Source organism: Cetorhinus maximus, chromosome 14, assembly GCF_964194155.1.
Source record: "Cetorhinus maximus chromosome 14, sCetMax3.hap1.1, whole genome shotgun sequence".
NCBI lineage: Eukaryota > Metazoa > Chordata > Chondrichthyes > Lamniformes > Cetorhinidae > Cetorhinus > Cetorhinus maximus.
The window spans coordinates 56937848-56962428 of record NC_135892.1 but is presented as its reverse complement, the minus strand read 5'-3'; the positions used below and the strand labels follow the sequence as shown (position 1 = coordinate 56962428).

At 40.7% G+C, this 24581-nt stretch overlaps 1 protein-coding gene across 15 annotated transcripts in view; it reads right to left on the bottom strand.

The window, feature by feature from the left end:
• The window catches only part of ccdc88ab (coiled-coil and HOOK domain protein 88ab), a 350607-nt gene that overhangs the window by 160428 nt on the left and 165598 nt on the right, over positions 1–24581 (bottom strand). For all 15 annotated transcript variants that reach the window (XM_078556951.1, XM_078556946.1, XM_078556945.1 and 12 more), the window contains 2 exons: positions 20793–20930; positions 6637–7707 (listed from right to left, as the gene is read on the bottom strand). In XM_078556951.1, coding sequence (XP_078413077.1) covers positions 6637–7707; positions 20793–20930 — 1209 coding nt within the window. The remainder of the gene's footprint in view (positions 1–6636; positions 7708–20792; positions 20931–24581) is intronic.

Below are 24581 nucleotides of genomic sequence, written 5' to 3'. Positions count from 1 at the left end.
AAAAGTGCTAGTTTTGTTACCAGTACCAGGTAAGTCATTAAAGGCAAGGTTTGGTGTGCCTTACAGGATTGAAAAGAAGCTGAGTGAAGTAAATTATTTCATAAATACTCCAGATAGAAGAAAGAAGCAGAGGGTGTGTCATGTAAATATGCTTAAAAAGTACTCTGACAGGAAGGAGGACCAAAAGGGGGTATTCGTAGTGGTAGATAAGAGGTAGAAATGATGGATTATGAAATTGATTTTCCTCTAATCAAATTGGGTAATAAGGGGGTACATAAATATTTAAGTGCAATATTGAGTTGCCTTTCAGACAAGTGTCAAAGTGATTTGGAGAAGCTACTGTAGTCACACAAAGATATTAGTGGGAATAAGCTGGGGAGGACAAATTTAGCTACACATGATATAAGTGTAGGGGATTCATTTTCAATAATCCTTATAGATTAAATCCAGCAACGTTATCACAAGTACAGAAAGAAATTGAATTAATAAATTAAAATGACATAATTGAGTCTAGTTGCAGTTACTGGAGTTCGCATATTGTGATGGTAGCGAAACAGGATGTAACACAAAGGCTGTGTGTGGATCATCGGAAGGTGAATGCAGTGACGAAAGCGGATTCATATCCTATACCACAGTTGGAAGGTTGCATTGAGAAAGTGGGACAATCAAAGTTTATCACAAAGATTGACTTGCTGAGAGGATATTGGCAAGTACCATTATCAAAGGGAGCAAAGGAGATATCAGCTTCTGTGACGCCAGATGGACTAAATCAGTTTGAAGTCATGCCATTTGGTATGAGAAATGCACCAACAACATTTCAAAGACTAACAAAGTAATTGCAAGACTGAGCAATTGTGCTGTTTATATTGACGACTTGATAGTTTTCAGTCAAACATCTACAACATCTGGAAGAACTATTTAATTGACTGCAAGAAGCTAACTTGGTGATGAACTTGGCTAAAAGTGAGTTTGCAAACGCACAAGTCATAATCTAGGCCATACCATTGGACATGATAAACTGGCTTTGAGAGATGTGAAAGTCAAAGGCATCGTGGATTTCCCCATGCCTACAACAAAACAAGAAGTTTTGAGATTTCTGGGCATGGGTGGGTTTGATAGGAAATTTGTACCAAATTTTAGCAGCGTGGTTGCTCCATTGACTGAACTATTAAAAAAGAACACAAAATTTCAATGGACACAGGAGTGTCAGAAGACATTTGACTGTTTAAAAACTGTATCGGCTATGACACCAGTTTTAGCGATACCTAATTATGCTAAGCAATTTAAGCTGGCCGTTGACATGAATGAAGTAGGCATTGATGCTGTACTGTTGCAAGATGGTGAAACTGGGATTGAGAAACCAATAGGATATTTTTCACTAAAGTTGAATGTACAACAGAGAAAATATTCAACGATCGAAAAGGAAATTCTGGATCTGGTGCTGGTGTTGCAGCATTAAGGTTTATGTTGCAAACAATTAATCAGAAACAATTGTATACACAGATCACAATCCTTTAAAATTTCTGGACAAATTGAGACCGAAGTGTAAGGCTATTCAGATAGAATTGATTACTGCAACCATTTAATTTACAAATTATACAAGTGGCTGGACGAGAAAATGCAATTGCAAATGCACTGTTAAGAGTTTAAAGCTCACAGGGAAAATTGGACATTTAAAACCTGGACACTGTACTGAAATGACCCGTGTTAATACCAAGGATTTGTGTGTGTGTATATATATATTGTCATGCATCTGGTAATGTAATAGTTTGGGTATGTAAATAAGTATAGTAGGTACTGTAAAATGGGTTAAGAAAATAAAGCCGCCTTTTAAAATTATGACAGTTGATTTTCCCATAAGGATGGAGGTGTCAAAAGTAAAATAAGTTTCATAATATGTTTCTGGTTTATTGTGAAGTAGGTTTATGGATGTAAGTACAAGGGGTTTGGTCTGTGAGATTTAATTACATTTGGAGTCAAGTAGACTGCAAGCTTGAAATCATCAAAAAAAGATAGGTATAGAAATGTGCTTGACATGCTAAAGAGTAAATATGGATGCTGGCTTAGCATGTAAGGTTTGAAGGGAATTTGCATTTTTAGATAAATGAAGGGATTGTTGGACATCAAAGAGATGTCAGTCTGTTTGCAGCTAGCCAGATAAGCAAGGCTAGGTAGTTCGTCTATTTTTCCCAAAGGTTACTGACAATATTGGCAACATGAAAGTTTTTATATTATGAGGAAGATACAGTTTCAAAGGCATATGGAACAATGGACTTTACATATTAAAAAGAGAGGAATATATATAAAGGAGAATGAAAGGCTATGTGGGAGAAGGCCAAGAAGACCATGTAAGATCATACAGGAGTAAGTGATACAACCTTCAAGAAACCTCCAGCTGTTTGTACATAAGTCTGTTATGTAAAGTAACTGAAGTTGGAGAAAAAACATTTGGAATTCCACTGTCAAGTGGGTATTGTATTAACTTGCTGGTTCGGTTTTAAATCCAAAATATACTTTGCACTGTTGCTTTAAAGGGAGTGTGTAACTAGGAGTCAGGTCAATTAGGAATTTTAGGATTTGTTGCAGTAATAAGTAATTGTACTCTTAGTTATGTGCTTAAAATCTTTTATTTTGTTAATAAATATTTTATTTTTTTAAAATCCCTAAAGGTCTTGGTGGACTCATTACTTTTAAATTCAGTGCACACATCTTCTCGTAATAAATACAAATTGCAAAACCATTGTGATAGCGCGAACAAGTTTCCCTTGTGGATTTGATCCTCTCATGAAAGTATAATAATTCTCAAAATATTGTGATTTATTGTAAAAGTAGGTTAATATTGGGGTTTGGATAGTTTGTGTGGGTGTGTGTGTGTGCGCGCGTGCGCACGCATGTGATTTAATAATTGGAGACAGCTGGTCTGGAGGCTTTGGCTCATCAAAAGGAGTTAGGTTTAAAATGCTAAATGCGTAAACCTGGCTGAAGTTTTAGAATGTGAGGTGAGGAGAATTTGCATTTTTAGATAAATCAGGGCAGCTTGAATTTCAAAGAGATGGTAGGATAGTAGTTTGAATTTCAAACAGATGGATGTTACAACCAGCCAGAGAAGCTAGGCCAAGCAGAGTGTTTATTTTTCCCAAAGGTTACTGATAATATTAGCACCATGCAATGGTTTATATTATGAGAAAAGTACAGTTCCAAAGACATAGGGGAACCATGGAATTTGCATTAAAAGTGAGAAACATGTATAAAGGGGAATGAGGCTATGCGTTGGAAGGCATTGTGAGATCTACCAGAAGTGTGAAAAGCCTCCAGCAGCTGTGCATTAAGCTGTTATCTACAGAAACCAAAGCTAGGAAAAGCCACTTTGAATTCTACTGTCCAGTGTATTGTGTTGACTTTCCTGGACCTGTTTAAATCTATTTTTTACCTTTGCCTTAACAGGGGTGTAACTGGAAGCCAGATTAATTATGGATTTAGGAGTTATTATAGCAGTAATTTGTAGACCTATGTATGTGCTTGAAATCTTTTGTTAATAAACATTTAATTTAGTATTGTAAAAAATCTCTAGCGTCTTGGTAGACTTATTACTACTGAATTCAGGGCACGCATCTCAAAATAAAATATAAATTGCAAAATCGCTCTGAACGCGTGATCAAGTTTCCCTTGTGGATTTGATCCACCTGGCACATATCATCTGCCGTGTCATAACAGGTCCACCTGGCACACATCATCTGCCATGTCATAACAGGAAGTTACAAGGCTACATAATTAGAAACAGAGTGATTGAGCAAATATGAACTGATCAGACATGATCAGACAAAACATGGATTTGTAAAGAGTAAGTCACATCGAACTAACCCTGGGTGAACTTTGAGGGGGTCACAAGTGTGGTAGATAAGGGGATACCCACTGATCTTATTTATATAGACTTCCTGAAAGCATTCGTCAAGGTTTCACATAAGAGACTATTACCAAAATGAAGGTGCATGGAATTAAAGACAACCTATTGACATGGGGAGAAAATTGGTTAGAAGTAAGGAGACAGAAAGTGAAATAATGGGTATATACTACGATTGCCTGGAAGTGGCTTACTGGTGTCTCTCAGGAATCTGTACTACTGCCTCAGCTTTTTACTATATTTATCAGTGAACTAGATGAAAGAACATAGAGCCATAAATCCAAGTTTGTTGATGACACCAAGTTAGATGGCACACTAAATAGCATGGATGGGAGCAGAAAATTGCAAAGGGACATTGAAAGATTAAGTGGGTGAGTAAAATTGTGACAGATGGTGTTCGATGTGGAGAATTATAAGATCATCCACTTTGAACCTAAAGAAGTTAGATCAAAGTATGATGAGTAGCTTGTGACTGTGGAGGAGGTCTATATTGAGCAGTCACTAAAAACTAGTGTACACGTAGAATACACACTTAGCATTCAAAACTAAACAGATGAAATAAGAGCGCACATAGAAATAAATAATTACTATTTGATAGCCATTACAGAGACATGGCTGCAAGAGGATATGGATTGGGACCTGAATATTGAAGGGTACAGGATATTTAGGAAGGACAGGAAGAGAGGAAAGGGTGGAGGGATGGCTCTGTTAGTTAATGATGGTATTAGCGTAATAGAGAGGGATGACCTAAGTGCAGGAAACCAGGATGTGGAAACAGTTTGGGTAGAGATGAGAAATGTAAAAGCAAGAAATCACTTGTGGGAATCGTCACAGGCCCCCTAAAAGTAACCACATGGTAGAGTTGAGCATAAAGGAAGAAATAATTGGAGCTTGTCAGAAAGGCACAGCAATAATCATGGGAGATTTTAATTTACATATAGGCTGGAAAAGTCAGATGGACAAAGATAGCCTAGATGAGGATTACATTAAATGTTTTCGGGATAGTTTCTTAGAACAGCATGCTCTGGAGCCAACCAGAGAACAGGCTATACTAGACCTGGTATTGTGCGACGAAATGGGAGTAGTTAATGATCTCATAGTGAAGGCGCCCCTAGGTAGCAGCAACCATAATATGATTGAATTTTACATTCAGTTTGAGGGAGAGAGGAGTGGATCTGAGACTAAATTTTAAAACTTAAATAAAGGCAATTATGAGGGCATGAAAGTTGAGCTGGCTAAAGTGAATTGGCAAATTAGGTTAAGGGGTTGGTCAATAGGCATGCAGCGGCTAATATTTATGGGGATATTTCAGAATGCACAGAATAGATACATTCCAACAAGTAAGAAAATGTCCAAGGGATGGACACACCATCCGTGGTTAACTAGAAAGGTTAAAGATAGTATCAAACTTAAAGAAAAAGCATATAATTGTGCAAAAATAGGTGGCAGGTCAAAAGATTGGACAGAATATAAACAACTGCAAAATAATGATTAAAAGACTAATAAGGAGGGAAAAATTAAAGCACAAGAGAAAGCTAGCCAGAAATATAAAAACAGATATTAAGAGTTTTTATAAATATTTAAAAAAGAGTTAAAGTGAGCATTGGTCCCATAGAAAGTGAGTCTAGAGAATTGATAATGGGAAACAAGGAGATGGCAGATGAATTGAACAGCTATTTTGCATCAGTTTTCACCATAGAGGATACAAGTAACATCCCAGAAGCAGCTATAAACCAGGACATGGAAGTGAGGGAGGAAGTCAGGAAATATAGTCACCAGAGAAGTGGTACTGAGTAAATTGTTGGAGCTGCGGGCTGACAAGAGCCCGGGTTCTGATGGACTTCATCTTAGGCTCCTAAAAGAAGTCTCTAGTGAGATAGTTGATGCATTGGTTTTAATTCTCCAAAATTCTCTAGATTCGTGGAAGGTCCCATGAGATGGGAAGATAGCAAATGTAACTCCATTATTCAAAAAGGGAGGGAGACAGAAAAGGGGAAACAACAGGCCCGTTCGCTTAACATTTGTTGTTAGGAAAATGTTAGAAGCTATTATTAAAGAAGTTAGAGCATTGCATTTGGGTAAGCTCAAGCTCATCAGAGTTGACATGGTTTCATGAAAGGAAAATTGTGTTTAACTGACTTATTGGAATTATTTGAGGAAGTAACAGGCAGTAATATAATGGTGTGGGTAGCAGATTGGCTGGCTAACAGGAAGCACAGAGTAGACATAAATATGTCTTTTTCGGGTTGCCAAGATGTAATGAGTGGTATATGCCACAGGGATCAGCGCTGGGACCTCAACTGTTTACAATTTATATGAATGACTTGGATAAAGGGATTGAAGGGGTGGTTGCCAAATTTGCTGATGACACAAAGATAGCTAGGAAACAAAGTTGTGAACAGGACATAAGCAGGCTACAGAAAGATACAGATAGGTTAAGTGAGTGAGCAAAGATTTGGCAAATGGAGTATAATGTGGGAAATTGTGAAATTGTCCATTTTGGGAGGAAGAATAAAAAGAAGCATGTTATCTAAATGGAGATAGCGAAGTTGATGAAGGGACGAGTTGGGGAAATTGCTGCTTCCCTCAATCTGTCCTAATGCTTCCTTATGTGGCTCTGTCACCAAACAACTTTCCATCCCCTCCCCTCTCCTCTCAGCCTTAAAAGGGCAGTTTTCTGTCTGTGACATTCTGGTAATTTTCTTCATAACCCCACTACAAAAAAAGCATCTTACCTCTCGCAATGTCACTAGAGTCTTTTTATCAATAGTTGCCTGTTTAACCAGCTCTTTATTGTCTTTTTCTAAATCTTTCAGTCGTCCATAAAGGTCTTTGAATTTGCTGATTTCTTTGACAAGCAATTTATTTTCTTTTTCGAGATTAGAAATTGTCATGTTGTTTTCATCTAGCGTTGAGTCCTTGATCTCAGTCTGTTGGCGCAATCTCCTATTTTCCTTCTCAAGATGTTTCTTGTCTTTCTCCAGTTGTACAGTATCCTCCTCGAGCAGTTTGTTTTCTTTCTCTAGTTGTTGCAACCGTTTGCTGGAGATTTTTAGCTCTTCCAGGTTTCTTTGCAAGCTCTGATTTTCAGTTTCTAAGTCCTGTAGTTCATTTTCCAACTGGTTAATCTTTTTGTTACTATTTTCTAGAGCCTTTTGGAGCCTATGATTTTCTAAATCTAATCCTTGATAGCTTACCTCTAATCGTTCAGTTTTCTTGTTACAAGCCTTCAAGAGGTCCAGGCTCTTGTTTAACTGTTCTTTCTCATTTTCCAGTTCTTTGTTCTCTAGCTCTAATTGTGCCACCTTGACACCATTGGACTTCAAACTCTCCACTGTCCTCCGTAACTGCAAATTTTCATCATCAAGTTGGTTGTTTTCTTTCTCTAATATATCTAATTGCACTGTAAGGTTTTTCAAGCTATCCAAAGTCTTTTTCAGCTTTCTATTTTCCACTTCTAGATCAGAGTTCTCCTGTTCCAAGATCTCTACTTTTTCACATGCAATTATTAGACCAGTTATCTTCTTCTGCAACTGTTCATTTTCTCTTTCCAAACGACTCAAAACAGTCTCAAGCTCCTTTGCCCTTTCTCCTTTTTCTTTATACTGTTCCAACTCCTTTCGGATTTGTTTCTTTTCAAACTCTAATTTGTTCAGTTTACCACTAGTCTCCTTAATAGATTCATGGAGGATTTTGTTTTCTTTTTCAATGTCTTTCACTTTAGCTTCTGCACTGATTTGTGCACGTTGCCTCAGGGATGCAATGGTTTGATTCAAGTGTTCATTTTCCTGCTCCAACACTTTGATCTAGGATATACAAGTGTAGTGAAGTAAATTAATTTCAAATGTATAAATTACTAGTTCTTTGTTACAAATCTTCCACTTTATGCAAAACCATTCAATATACTTTATTCTTGAAGAAACTCTACCTGCAACAGCTACAAAGAAATCTGGCAAATAGGTAGCGCTCTCATTACTGTTGTAGTATTATTAGCAACAGATTTTCCCCAATTTGGCAGACTTGTTCTTAGGCCAAAAGAATGGCTTACGTGGGAAACAGGAAAACGTACATTAGTATAGACGGAGCTGCTTTTCTGAAGTTGCGGCAAATTCACTCTTCTTTTGACAAAGAAGGTACTTTCCCATACAATGGAACTGTTTATTCTATGTGGGAAATGACTGAATTTCCATGCATTTCTAGTATGTTTGCTTTTCATATTTAAGCACTCAGCTTTTCCTGTCGTAAAGATTAACAGCAACTGACATAGATGGTGACGAAATACGATGGATGTAAAAGGGTGATTTGATCAAAGTTTTCAAGATGTTAAACAGATAAGGTAGATAAAGAGAAAATAGTTCCGTTAGTTGGGGAGTCTAGGACTAGGGGGCATAGTGTAAAAATTAGAACTAGATTTTTCAGAAGCGAAATTAGGAAACCTCTACACACGGTAGAAATTTGGAACCCTCTTCCACAAATGCCAATTGATCCTAGATTAGTTGTAAATTTGAAATATGAGATAGACAGACTTGTAAACTGAGGTATTAAGAGGTATGATGCACAGGTGTGTGTATGGAGTTAGTTTGCAGATTGGCCTTGATCTCGCTGAATGATGGATCAAGCTCGCTGCTATGCAAAAATATCAAAGTCATTATTTCATGATTTAAGATTCATATAGATGAAAAATCATGAGGCTAAATATAATTTGTATACATTTCACTCAATATTTTAGCCTAGACCTTTATTAGAGAACTGTCAGCTCTTCTCTTGTAACACATTAACTAAACAAAAAGTAATTAAAGCAAAATGTTAGAAGATCTACACTATGCATCTTAAAGCAGGAAAAGCTGATGTGGTTCAAAGACTTTTCATATAGATGAAACAGCTAGCATTCATTTTTAAAGTCTATTATTTTCTATGTTTACAGTAAATGCAAATAATTTTAGAATTAATAAATTCATTCCCCTCTAAGTTTAGGTTTTGGCTAATATATAAATTTCAATGCAAAATATTCAGTCTTACCCATCCAAAATAACTGATGTATAGTGAACATAATGGGCCCAATTTTAACTCTGTGCAAGTGGAAAGGTTTTGAACGAGCAAAAATCCCACCTAATATCTTAGATATCTGATTCATATTTCCAGTATAAGGTACTGCTGAAGAATACTAAGAAAATCACATTCAGTTTAAGCAAAGAAGCATTTCTAATTGGAGAGGCTCAAACAAAATCTCAAATAGGCATTGATTGCACAGTTGTCAGTGTAAGGGGAAATATTAGAAGTAAGAGATCTAGTTAAAGTCCATTTAAACAAATGGAATAGTGTTTTCAGTTTGAACTGCAATACAAAATGTTCCATAGAAATTATGGTTAACAGGCCCATGAATACTTCAGTCATAACTGTGTTAAGAAATTATTAGAGAGTCAATGTAGATGACTCCATGACGGTTGGAAGCTTTAAGGACATTGGGGAATGAAAGCCACTTTATAAGTTAATAGTATGCCTGATGCATACATATATACCAACCTAGAACACAAGTTAAAACTGGGTTTGAAAAAGCATTTGTAACCCTCAAAATAGTAATAAATCAAGGAGAACTATAATTTTAAGCTGCTACTTCAAAACAAATCAAATATTAGGAGTGGGGAATGTTTTCAGAGGGCTTCTTCAGCCTGCCTGTAGTAACTTTGGCAGAAGTGCTGCAAGAACCCCAGAGGAACGGTCAGGTGTCATTGCAACGATTCTGATAAGCTGAATAAGCAAGATGATGACCAATTGCTGGGGCAGCTGTCCCTCAATAGCTTTGCCAACCATCCCCAATTGCCACAGGATCTTCCAGAATGGGACATATGAATCTCAGGTATTGCTGGTAGCAGCCTTGGAGAACTTTGCTATTTAAATATCTCTCAGGATCACTCCCCGACCCCTCTATTCCATGATGTCAACAGCTGGCACTACAGGGAAGCTTTTAGCTCACTGATAGTACCTGTCTCCACCCCCTGCACTTCCCTAATTGCCGACAGATGAACCGCCTTAGAAGAGGCCTGAAATGAACAGTCTGGTGAAAAAACTGGGAGTTGAGGGTGGGGAGGAAGAGAGAGATTCAGTGTGTTACTAGGAACATCACCACCTGGAAGTTCCCCTCCAAGTCACTCACCATCCTGACTTGGAAATATATTGCATCCTTCATTGTGGCTGGGTCAAAATCCTGGAACTCCCTTCCTAACAGCACTGTGGGTGTACCTATACCACATGAACTGCAGAGAGTCAAGAAGGCAGCTCAGCACCACCTTCTCAAGGGCATCTAGGGATGGGCAATAAATACTGGCCCAGCCAGCGAAGCCCACATCCCGTGAATGAATGAAAAAAGGGAGATAGGAACAGGAGTGGGCCTTTCAGCCCCTCGATCCTACTCCGCCAATCAAATAGATCATGGCTGATTTTCTATCTCAATGCCATTTTCCTGCACCATCCCCATATCCCTTGATGTCTTTACTATCTAGAAATTTATCAATTTCTGTCTTGAACACGCTCAATGACTGAGCCTCCACAGCCCTCTGAGGTTGAGAATTCCAAAGATTCACTAACGTCTGAGCGAAGAAATTCCTCCTAATCTCAGTCCTAAATGGCCCACCCCTTATTCTGAGATGGGAGTTTCCTGGTTCCCGACACCCCCAGCCTGGGGAAATATTCTTCCTGCATCTACCTTGTCAAGCCCTGTAAGAATTTTGCAATCTTTAATGAGATCGCCTCTCATTCTTCTAAACGACAGAGGATACAGGCCCAGTCTCATCAATCTCTCCTCACAGGACAATCCTGCCACCCCAGTAATGAGTCTGGTGAACCTTTATCACACTCCCTCTATGCTAAGTATATCCTCCCTTAGGAAAAGAGACCAAAACTGCACACAATCCAGGAGCAGTCTCACCAAGGCTCTATACAATTGCAGCAAGAAACATTTATTTATTCATCTTTCATTTTAAAACTTTATTAAAATATTTATACAGCTCTTCTTGAAACCAGTTTAGATGATGCCAATCTTATTAGCAACATCCAATGCATCATAGTTCCTGCACTCGAATCCTCTTACAATAAAAGGCCAACATATCATTTGCCTTCCTAACTGGTTGCTGCACCTGCATGCGAGCTTTCAGCTCATGAACAAGAACACCCAGGTCCCTTTGGATATCAGCACTTTCCAATCTCTCACCATTTAGAAAATAATCTGCATTCCCTACCTAAGTGGATAACTTCACATTTTTCCAAATTATATTCCATCTACCATGTTTTTGCCCACTCATTTAGCCTGTCTAAATCCTTTTGAAGCCTCTCTGCATCCTGCACACAATCCATATTCCTAACTAATTTTGTGTCATCAGCAAACTTGGAAATATTACATTTGGTCCCCACATCCAAATCATTGATATAGATTGTGAACAGGTGGGGCCTACGCACTGATCCTTGCTCTGTCCCACTAGTCACAGCCTGTCAATGACTCGTTTATTCCTACTCTGGTTAACGGGCAGAAAACAATCTTCAATCCATGCCAGTATATTACCTCTTATGCTCTAATGCTCTAAATATATGCTCCAATTTTGTTTCCTAACCTCTTGTATGGGACCTTATCAAAAACCTTTTGAAAATTCGAATACATATCAAAACTGGTTCCCCATATCTATTCTGCAAGTTACCTCCTCAAAAAACTCCCAACAAGTTTGTCAAACCTGATTTTGTTTTCGTAAATCCATGTTGACTCTGCCCACTCCTACCATTATTTTCTAAATGTTCAGGAACAGGGGATTGGAGTGGGAGGGATATCATGACAGTGAACAGGAGGATTGGTGCTTGGAGTGACAGAGAGTGTGTGAAATACAGAGAATCTTTTACCTCTGGTTGGGGATTAAGAATGGGGGCGGGGTTTACAATATCAAAATGAGAGGCAGGTTAATCAGGAGTGAAGTCAGGGAGCGTTTTTTCATCTAAAGACTGGTACAAATGTGGAACGCCTTCCTTCAAAAAACTGGGTGCTAGGTCAATTTTTTTTTTATTCATTCACAGGATGTGGGCTTCGCTGGCTGGGCCAGCATTCATTGCCCATTCCTCACTGCCCTTGAGGAGGTGGTGGTGAGCTGCCTTCTTGAACTGCTGCAGTCCCTGTGGTGTAGGTACATCCACAGTGCTGTTATGAAGGGAGTTCCTTCACTGCCGTTGGGTCAAATTCCTGGAACAGCGATATATTTCCAAGTCAGGATGGTGAGTGACTTGGGGGGGGAACTTCCAGGTTGTGGCATTCCAATCTATCTGCTGCCCTTATCCTTCTAGATGGTAGTGATCATGGGTTTGGAAGGTGCTGTCAAAGGAGCCTTGGTGAATTCCTGAGGTGCATCTTGTAGATGGTACACACTGCTGCTACTGTGCGTCGGTGGTGGAGGGAGTGAATGTTTGTGGATGTGGTGCCAATCAAGCGGCTGCTTTGTCCTGGACGGTGTCAAGCTCTTGAGTGTTGTGGGAGCTGCACTCATCCAGACAAGTGGAGAGTATTCCATCACACTCCTGGCTTGTGCCTTGTAGATGGTAAACAGACTTTTGGGAGTCAGGTGGTCAGTTACTCATCACACGATTCCTAGCCTCTGACCAGCTCTTGTAGCTACAGTATTTATATGGCTAGACCAGTTGTTTCTGGTCATTGGTAACCCACAGGATGTTGATAGTGGGGGATTCAGTGATGGTAATGCCATTGAAAATCAAGGGGCAATGGTTAGATTCTCTCTTGATGGAGATGGTCATTGCCTGGCACTTGTGAGGCACGAATGTTACTTGTCACTTGTCAGCCAAAGCCTGGATATTTTCTAGGTCTTGCTGCATTTGGACATGCACTGTTTCAGTATGTGAGGATTCACGAATGGTGAACATTGTGCAATCATCAGCGGACATCCCCACTTCTGACCTTACAACGGAAGGATGGTCAGTGATGAAGCAGCTGAAGATGGTTGGGCCGAGGACACTACCCTGAGGAACTCCTGCAGTGATGAAAATTGAAAATGTCAAGATTGAAATTGGTAGATTATTACACAAGTGTATCGACGAGTACGGATCAAAGATGGGAAATGGAGTTGAGATCCAAATCTAATTAGATAGCCCACTCCTATTGCTACGAATGGGAGTTGTGGGCTCAGCACTCGAGGGCCAGAGACACTGGGAATAGGGCAGGCGTGCAGACTCTATTTCCTGCAATAAAGTGCTGCTGTGTGTGCAAAGATTGTCTTGCAATTGAATGGGTGAATGGGAGCAATGCAGAAAGGCAAGCAAAAGCTTGAGTGAAAGCTGGGGACTTTACCATGACTAAGCAGCAACAAATTGTTTTCATTGTTGGCTGAGAATTCACAATGGAAGAACTATGGAGGAAGGAAGGAGGAAAGTTTTTGAACTAAGGGCTATAGAACATGGGATGCTTCACCACAAGTGGCTACGAAGGTAGAGACTAGGTCATAATTTAAAAGGAAATCGGATAAATGTTTGAAAAACAGTAATGCAAAAAGTTCTGGGTGGCCGGATGTCTAAAATAGCTTCTTTCTCAATCTTAATTTAGTGTTTCCCTTCCCAGTCTCAGTAAAAGTACTAGTACAGCTATCAGATGCATTAACTTACAATTCTATACCATACTAGTTTTAAAATGTTACTTCATATAAACTTAATTTTATTGACTTTGCTCAGCAATACATTTAAGCTATATCATGGCAGCACAATGTATTATTACACAATGCTCTCAAATAGTATGCGTCCTACTGTACTGACTAGCCACTAACATTTCCTTTAAGTTTTGCAGCCATACAGCAATCCAGAAGTTCCTATGCAGCCCGAAGACAAACTGGTCCTTTAAGCTGTTATGGTATAGCCAATGGTAAATGTTGAGTTGTCAAATCCCAAGGGGAAACTTGAAATGACTGCCACAACTTGTTTTGCAATTTGTATAACTTTTGAGATGCATACCCTGAATTCAGTAGTAATAAGACCATCAAGTCTTATAGGTTTTTATAGAACTAGATTAAACATTTATTAATAGAAGAAATGATGTTAAATACACACATCGATCTACAAATTACCACTATAATAACTTCTAAATTCCCTAATCAATCTAACTCCCAATTACACTTTTGTTAAAGCAACAGTAAGGCACACAGATTTTTAAAAGACCCAGGCAAAGAAACATAAACCCTGTACAAGTCGGCTTCCAAGTGAGTTTTCTTAACTTCAGCCCTTTGAAGACAGCAGCTCGAGGCATAGACCTGAAGGCTTTTTCACACTTCTAAAATCTTAAAAATGCCTTCCTGTACACCCAGCTTTCTTTATACATATCTTTCTCAATGCAAATTTTCCCTTGACACCTATGTTTCTAAACTTCCCCATGTTCATCTAATTAACATTTCAAGCCTAATCTCTCTTCTTAGGTCAAAGCCCCCAGGCTAGCTGCCTCTAATTCAATTAAATCTCTCTCACACACATCGACATATCCCACTATTACTCTATTTTTGTATCTTCTTGACAAAGTCAACATGCATGCACAGCTGCGCAAAAAAATTGAGAGGTCCCACACATTTTTCCAGTACAGCTACAACATTGGCATCTAGCTGACAAATGAAAAATGCAGGTTTGTCTTGTCCACAAAAAGCAGGCCAAATCCTAAATGGTCAATTATTGGTCCAGCAGTCTGCTCACAATCATCAACAAAGTGATGGAAGGTACAATCAAGTGGCACATACTCAGCACAATCTACTTATGATGCTCAGTTTGGGTTCCACCAGCACCACTTGGCTCAAGGGGTCATTACAGCCTTGGACCAAACATGAGCAAAAGGGCTGAATTCAAAAGATGAGTTGAGAGTGACTGCCCTTGACATCAGGGCAGCATTTGACCAAGCGTGGCATCAAGGAGCCTGAGGAAAATTGAAGTCATTGGGAATCAGGGTCAAACCTAGCACAAAGGAAGTCAGTTCTGATTGTTGGAGGTCAATCATCTCAGCCCCCAGTCACTGCTGCAGGTGGTGGCGGCATACTGGTAATGTCACTGGACCAGTAATCCAGAGGCCCCGGTTCATGCTCTGGGGACACGAGTTCAAATCCCACCACCTCAGCTGGTGGAATTTAAATTCAATTAATAATTCTGGAATTACAAGCTTGTCTAATGGTGACCACAAAACCATTGTCAATTGTCGTTAAAAACCCATCTGGTTCACTAATGCCCTTTAGGGAAGAAAATCAGCCATCCTTAACTGGTCTGGTCTATATGTGATTCCAGGGCTATAGCAATGTGGTTGGCTCCTAAATGCCATCTGAAATGGCCGAGCAAGCCACTCAGTTGTATCAAGCTGCTACAAAGTCTAAAAGGAATGAAACCTAATGGACCACCTGGCATCGACCCAGAAACGACAGCGGCACACCCAGCCCTGTCGACAATGCAAAGTCCTCCTGTGTAACATCTGGGGTCTTGTACCAAAACTGGGAGAGCTGTCCCATTCCCTAGTCAAGCAACAGCCTGACATTGTCATACTCACAGAATCATACCTTACAGACAACGTCCGAGACACCACCATCACCAAAACTGGGTTTGTCCTGTACCACCAAGAGGACAGGCTCACCAGAGATGAAGGCACAGCGGTAAACAGTACGGAGGGAGCGGTCCTCGACATATGCTCCAGACCCCATGAAGTCTTATGGCATCAGGTCAAACATGGGCAAGGAAACCTCTTGCTGGTTACCATCTACCAACCACCTCAGTTGATGAATCAGTACACCTCCATGTTGAACACCGTCTGGAGGAAACACTGTGGGCAAGGGCACAGAATGTACTCTGTGGGGGGGGGACTTCAATGTCCACCACCAAGAGTGGCTTGGTAGCACTACTTCTGACTGAGTTAACCAAGTCCTAAAGGACATTGCTGCTAGACTGGGTCTTCGGAAGGTGGTGAGGGAATCAACAAGAGGAGAACCTACTTGACCTCACCCACACCAATCTATCTGTCGCAGATGCATCTGTCCATGACAGTATTGGTAGGAGTGACTACCGCACAGTCCTTGTAGAGACAAAGCCCAACTTCACATTGAGGATACCCCTATCGTGTCATGTGGCACAGCCACAGTGCTAAATGGGAGAGATTTCAAACAGATCTAGCAACTCAAAGCTGGGCATCCAAAGGCACTGTGGGCCATCAGCAGCAGAATTGTATACAACCACAATCTGAAGCCTCATGATACCCCACTCTCCATCACCATCAAGTTCGGGGATCAACCCTGGTTCAATGAAGAGTGCAGGAGGGCGTGCCAGGAGCAGCACCAGACAACCCTAAAAATGAGGTGCCAACCTGGTGAAGCTGCAACACAGGACTACTTACATGCTTAACAGTGGAAGCAACATGCGGCAGACAGATCTAAACGTTTCCACAATCAACAGATCAGATCTAAGCACTGAACTCCTGCCACATCCAGTCATAAATGGTGGTGGACAATTAAACAACTAACTGGAAGAGGAAGCTCCACAAGTATCCCCATCTTCAATGATGGGGGAGCCCAGCACATCAGTGCAAAAGACAAGGCTGAAGCATTTGCAGCCATCTTCAGCCAGAAGTGCCTACTGGATGATCCATCTCAGCCTCCTCCAGAGGTCCCCAGTCTTCAGCCAATTTGATTCACTACATATGGTGTCAAGAAATGGCTGAAAGCACTGGATACTGCAAAGGCTATGGGTCCTGACAACACTCCGGCAAGAGAAATGAAGACTTGTGCTCCAGAACTAACCACGCCCCTAGCCAAGCTGTTCCAGTACAGCTACAATACTGGCATCTGCCAAGCAATGTGGAAAATTGCCCAGTTACGTCTTGTTCACAAAACAAGAGCAGAACAAATCCAACCCGACCAATTACCACCCCGCTAGTCTACACTTATCAGTAAAGTGATGGAAAATGTCATCGACAGTGCTATCAAGCAGCACTTACTCAGCAACAACCTGCTCTCTGACGCTCAGACTGGGTTCCACCAGGGCCACTCAGCTCCTGACCTCTTTACAGCCTTGGTCCAAACGTAGACTCCAGTGGTGAGTTTAGAGTGACTGCTCTTGACATCAAGGCAGCATTTGACTGACTGTGGCAACAAGGAGCCATACCAAAACTGGTCAATGGGAATCAGGGGGAAAACTCTCCATTAGTTGGATTCATACCTAGCACAAAGGAAGATGGATGTGGTTGTTGGAGGTCAATTATTTCAATCCTGGGGCATTAGTGCAGAAGTTCTTCAGGGTAATGACCTAGGCCCAGCCATGTTCAGCTATTTCATCAATGTTCATTGTGAGTGCACAATGTTCAACACCATTTGCAACTCTTCAGACACTGAAGCAGTCTATATCCACATGCAGCAAGACCTGGACAATATTCAGGCTTGACTCATAAGTGGCAAGTAATATTCGCACCACACAAGTGTCAGGCAATAACCATCTCCAACAAGTGAGAATCTAACCATCTCCTCTTGACATTCAATGGCATCACCATCACTGAATTCCCCACTATCAACATCCTAGGAGGTTACCATTGACCAGAAACTAACTGGACCAACCATATAAATACTGTGGCTACAAGAGCAGGTCAGAGGCTACGAATTCTGCAGAGAGTGGTGTGCCTCCTGATTCCCCAAAGCCTGTCCACCATGTGCAAGGCACAAGTCAGGAGTGTGATGGAATACTTTCCACTTGCCGAGGTGAGTGCAGTTCCTGCAACATTCAAGAAGCTCAACATCCAGGACAAACTAGCCAGCTTGATTGGCACCCTATCCACCTTAAACATTCACTCCCTCCACAGCAGCAGCAGTGTGTACCATATACAGAATGGGTTGCAACAACTCATCAAGCCTCCTTCGACAGAACCTTCCAAATCCGTGACCTCTATCAACTAGAAGGACAAGGGCAGCAGGTGCACGGAAACACCACCACCTGCAAGTTCCCCTCCAAGCCACACATCATCCTGACTTGAAATTATATCGCTGTTCCTCACTGTCACTGGGTCAAAATCCTGGAACGCTCTTCCTAACAGCAGTGTGTGTGTTCCTGCAACACATGGACTGCAGCTGTTCAAGAGGGCAGCTCACCACCACCTGCTCAAGGGAAATTAGGGATGGGCAATAATTCCTGGCATAGCCAGTGATGCCCACATCCCGTGAATGAATATTAAAAAAAAAGTTTCTCAAGGTAATGTTCTTGGCCCAACCATCTTTTCCTGCTTCATCAATGACTGCCCTCCATCAAAAGGTCAGGAATAGGGATGTTCGCTGATGATTGCACAGTGTTCAGTGCCACAGACAACTCCTCAGTTTCCAAAGCTGCCCGTGCCCACATGCAGCAAGACAGCATTCAGGCTTGGGCAAGTAATACTGATGCCACACAGATGCCAGGCAATAGCATTTTCAACAAGAGAGAATCTAACTGTTTTCTCCTTGAAATTCAACTGCATTATTACCTAACCTTCCTCCATCAACAGCCTAAGGGCTAACACTGAGCAGTAACTTAACTAGACCAGCCACATAAGTACTGTGGCTACAAGAGCAGGTCAGCGACTGAGAGTTATGTGGAGAGTAATTCACTTTGACTTCCAGAAACCTGCACACCATTTACAAGGCACAAGTTGGGAGTGTGATGGAATACTTTCCACTTGCCTGGTTGAATACAGCTCCAACAATGCTCAAGAAGCTCGACACCATCCAGGACAATGCAACCCGCTTGATTGGCACTTCACCCACAATCATTCACTCCCTTCACCACCGACGAACAGTGGCAGCAGTGTGCATCATCTAAAATATGCACTGCAGGGACTCACCAAGCTTCCTTAGACAGCACGCTCCAAACCCACGACCACTACCATCTGGAAGGATAAGGATAACAGACGTGGGAACACCACGACCTGGAAGTTCCCCTCCAAGCCACTTGCCATCCTGACTTGGTGTCAAGAAATTGCAATATTTTTCTTTGGAAATATCAATGTCATATTTCTTATGTATTAGGAGACAGGCTGTTGTAAAGATGGTAATTGGAGTAAGAGACAGAGTGACTGCAGAGTCTAAAACCAACAGTAAGAAGTGGTTTTGATATGCTAATCAACCAAGAGAAACTTAAAACAGAATAAAGCAATAACAGCAATAGTTTTGAATTGAGTTGTTTTAGTTCAAAGGGGGATATGTGCAGGTTGTAAGAGGTATAAGTCAATAAGGTAAAGATAGGGTAGGTTTTTTTTTAAAACCTAAGAGCTAAAGAAACGAGTTTAATCAGTTTTGGGAAGAAAGCATTTCTAAAGAGACTGGTTGAGACAATAGAGAGATAAAAGGGAAGGAACATATTTAAGAAAATACTGAAGCCTATGTGGGGATAGCTGTTTAGATCTCCCAGAAGACAGCAGGATGGCTGGTCAGAACTCCCAGAAGACAGTGTGAACAAGGCCAGGCCTGGAGAACCAGTTGCTGTCAGCTTCAGAGGACACCCCAGGGAAAAAGGCACTTGGTGGTAAAAAATTATTGGAATTCTATAGATTTTAAGATCTATAAGGATAGTTGCTGAACAGAGAATGGGAAGGTTAGCTCTGAGGGTAGTTAAGTTAAGATCTTTTGGAACCATTTTAAAGTAATGTTTACTGTGTGCAGCCATTCGTATATTTAAGTGTAAATGTATTTTTTTTAAATAAACATTTACTCCACTATAAAATCATTACAAGTAGTCAGGTATATCATTTCCTGATTTCAGGACCTCTCCTCCTACTTTACAATTGCAAAAACTGTTTTGGCAGCTGTTTGAAGCTTCCCTCTGGGACTTGGACAACTCAGCATTTACCATCAGTTGTGTCTTAACACTTGAAAATGTAGGCCATTCCTTCACTGTGGCTGGGTCAATATTCTGGAACTCCCTCCCCAAAAGCACTGTGGGTATAACTATACTACACGGGCTGTAGCAGTTCAAGAGGGCAGCTCACCACCACCTTCTCAAGGGCAATTAGGGATGGGCAATAAATGCTGGCCTAGCTAGCGACACCCACATCCCATGAATGAATAAAACAAAACACTCAAGAAGCTCAATACAATCCAGGACAAAGCCTGCTTAATTGCACTTCTTCCACCACTTTAAACATTCATTCCCTCCACCACTGATGCACAGTGGCAGCAGTGTGTAATATCTACGAGATGCACTGCAGCAACTCACCAAACCTCCTTTGACAGCACCTTTCAAACCCACAACTTTTATCACCTAGCACAAGGGCACCAGACTGATGGGAACACCACCACATGCAGGTTCTCCTCCAAGCCATCTTGACTTGGAGCTATACTGTTGATCAAAATCCTGTAACTGCTTTCCTAACAGCACTCTGGGTGCACCTACAGCACATGAACTTCTGCAGCTCAAGAAGGCAGATCGACATCTCCTTCTCAAAAGCAATTAGGGATGGGCAACAAGTGCTGGCCTTGCCAGCAATGTTCACATCCCATGAACAAATAAAAAACTTAAGTGAACAGGTCACACACAGCAAAAAAAAAAGGGACATTGCTAGCCACCAGTCTGTGTCTTAATAAGCTCATTTTATTTTAATTAATTAACATAATAATATCGAACTTTCATAAGAAATGATCAGGATATGAGGTTATGGAACTGATGTTAGCTGGAGATTAAAACTCGTGTAAACACCTACTGTAGTCAGGAGCACAACTTAACAAGGTGTCAAGCCATTTATCCAGTTTATGCTGGCTTTGAAGCTCATATTGCACCCAAATCTGCCACTCAATCTCTTCATTCTAATATGAAGTTATCACAAAATAGCTTGGCTTAGAAACGAAGAAACAAGTTTGTAAAAATGCACATCATCATATGTTCTTACTTGTCCCTCAGTATTTTCACGAATGGTTTCAATAGTTTTTTCAAGCTGGGACTTTTCTTTTATAAGGTCGTTGCTGAGACTTTCAACATTTTGCATACTTTGTTTTTCATTGCTGATCTCTCCCTGGAGCCTCTCCATCTAAAATAAGGAAATAACATGTTTTTTTTAAATCTAGGATGTAATTCTACAGAAGAAAAAAATTAAAAAGAGTGACAAAGTTATAAAGCTGCAATGAACTTAATTAACTATTCATTAAAACTAAATAAGTAAGAAATTTGGCAATTTTGGTTGTAAACAATAAGCTGTTAGACAACAGGAAACTCAACAAAGTTTATTTTTTGGGTCACACATAAAGTAGGTTTGTCACTTTCACTCATCTGTTATCAAGTCAATGTTACTAATTCAAGGGCTAGTTACTAAGTTGCAGCTAAGTGTTGCATTGCACATTAGTCAGCTGGCTAGACCAATGAAAAAGAAGCCAAGTGGCTCATCTTATTACATGGCATATAATGATCAAGCTCTGAACCGCATGCATACAGCCTCACTCACCAGCACCTGAATACTGTTACGGACAGGGGAGGGATGGTTGGAAGGTTCCCCCCTTTTCCACTTCTCAACTGCCCACAAGAGATGTGTTTTAAAGAAGATATGCTTTAATCCCCTTTAGTGCTGTGACACTCAAGAACAGACGCAAGACAGGTTTTCTCGTAAGTTAAAAAAAAGGAATAAATGTTTATTTCTCAACCGAATTTATTCACAACAGCACCTACTCGCGCACAGACACACACATCTCAGATGCAAAAACATATATACAAGAAAAGGTGATTACAAAAGAGGTGGTATACACAAAAGTCCAAAAATTATTCCACTATTATTCTTGAGTTTTTCCAGGTAGAAGCTAGAAACATTGCAGGCCTGATGATCCTTTTTTGGTTTACTGAGGAAAATGAGGGTTGAAAGTTTCTGGTGGTGAATTTGTAGTGGCTTACTTCTTGCAACAGCAAGTTTCTGGCTTTACTCCAGTTGAGGTGCAGTTGAGCCCCTGTGGTGAATATCTGGCTTATTCTTCAAATTGGTAGAAAAACAGCTAGCCCCACCTCTCTGCCTGTTAATGGATTCTAGAAAGAATCCTTTGCTGAGTGGGATCTCATCCCCCTGTGGTCTCTTCTCTCAGAATGACTAACTGACGAGGCTGCTCTCAAAATGTCAATGTTTATCACAAGCTGGTGTCAGGTGACCATAATATCGGTGCTCGACAACATGAGCATTAGCACACAATGCGGTTTGAGCCTCATCCATTTGTATCTCCTTGTGATAGAATGGGTTTTCCTCACACCTATTCTGTGGAATTTCATTCTGCAGCCACTAAGTTTGTAGCATCATTGTGCATTAGTTTCTGTCAGTATTTGGACAATAACATCCGTTAAATCCACAGGAGATCTATTCCATTTTTAATGACTTCTCAAGGGAATGTTTCAAAAGGTAATTTACATTTTAATGTCCTGACCAGTCAAGCAGACTAACTTCCAGCTTTGGGTTGTTTCATTTGTATGTGGCAGGCACAAAGGGAAGTCACCTGACCTCCTGACCCCATCTTGTTTCAAAGTCAATTGCCCATTTTCCATTCTGTTTTTAAAAGTGAAGTGTTCATTTCCCATAAAACCACAAGTATAACTGAGTGGGCATGACAATGTTGATTAGATTTACAGAGAACTGACTGGCCTTGAACTTCGATTGTTCAATGCCCACTTTTCAGTTTGGAAACAGGTGCTTAAGAGTCCAATAGGGAGTATGGCACATGTGCTCTCAGTCTATATTAGAAGTGCATCACCACCATATTGGTTAGAACGCCCTGTAATTATCTAGGACAGACACCCGAAACAGAGAGTTAGGCCCTCTTTCCAAGCCAATCTGAGTTGCAATGTAGTTTTCAGGACGCTTTGCTAAATTGGATTGTGATTCAGTGCAGCAGGCACTGTGCTTGCTGTAGTCACTTTTCTCAGTTGCATATCAGCAAAAATAGCTATCCTTAATACGATTGCAGGTAGCTAGAATCAAACAAGGCAGCATTTTTATACTTGCCCAAATGTGGAGCGAGGAGAAGTAAGTGTCTCCCACATTAAAACTGTTGGCCACTGTCAGCCTGTGTTCACCCCCACTTCTGCTTGCATTACCCTTCTCCTATCCTCTCCAATTGTCACAACATTTCTGACTTAATTTTCCTCTCCTAGATTCGTGTGTGAATTATTGCATCACAGATCCATATGCATCATTCCCAAAAATATCCTGTTCTAACCTCTTCAGACCGCTTTTTCTATCTTCACAAGATTCCTCTGGTCAAAATCACAACTTACACCCCCCATTACTTCTTGACACTGTTACGACTTCCTCTTATCCTCTGAACCTGGATCAGATTGTGTGAAAATCTTTCTGTGCTGTCTGACCTATGGTTGATCTTCAAATGCAATGCCCTGTTCATACATCAATACAGCTGCTTGCATCCACCTCTGCAACCTTACCCATCTCCACCCATACTTCATTCCCACTGTCATCAAGCCTATGTACTTTTATTGCTCCAGGCTTGATTTGTCAATATCCTCCTAGGCTTGCCATCCTCCATAAATTCCAATTTGCCTAAAATTCAGCCATCTATATCCTCTTCTGAACTATGGCCCACTCAACTATTATTCCCTCTCTTTGCTCAACTACATTGGTCACTGTCCTAATAATGCAAAGAATTTAAAACTTTCTCACTCACCTTCAAATCTCTCCATTGTCTCATTACACCATCTTAATCACTACCAACATCATGATAACTATTGCCCAATATAACATTAGCTTTTTTTTCTGTGCATCTCCCCTTCTTTTAGCTCATCACTGGTGGCAGTATCTTGAGCTACCACAAACATCCTTTACTTCCACAACTCCATTCCACTCTGAAAACAGGTCCACTAAAACAATTTGACATTACAAAAAACAAATCCCCATCAGCCATCCTGTTGTTTGAGAGAGATTGCCAATTAGTGTTGAAATTGAAGCATTATTTCCACGTCTTTTCAACTTGAACCCAGGTCACAGGAGCAAAAAGCCAATGTTAAATCCACCGCACCAGTCAATCACCCCTAACCACTGATTATGAGAACTCTGTATCCTTTTGATTGTTGAGGTTACGATGGTGTAATGGGGCCACGGGGTGATTTGAAGGTGAGTAATTTTTTTCACAAGGCTCCCCTGTTTCCTTCCCTTATATTTTGTAGAGCCCATTACTCTTCAAAGATTTGCCATGTCAGGTATTTTTTGTTTGTTGCTAGCTCATGGGTACAAATTCATCTTACACGCTTTTGAAGGTATTCCTTTATCCTCAATGAATTAACATTTAAAAGTTTCAAATAAAGCAGAATGTAAAGCCTGGCTCTGTAACCTCCCTCCTGCCCTACATACCCTTTAGCTGAGCTTTTCTCTGTCTCTGGACTTTTGTGCATTCCCTCCTGTCTTTCCTCTGCCACTGGAGGCCATGGTTTTAGCCATCTAGGGTCTGGAATTTCCTCCCAGAACTTTTTTGCCTTCAAGAACCTCTTTGAACTCATGTCTGACCAAGGTTTTAGAGGCGCAACTAATATCACCTTCTCTGGCTTGGTGGGCATTATTTTGGTTATTTCTCGGAAATGCTTTGGCAATTTTTCTATACAAAAGGTGCTAAATGAATGCAATAGTTGTTGACACTGTTCTTGAGGATTTAAAGACATATTTTATAGTAGCTCAATACAAAAATACAGAGTTGTCTGCTCA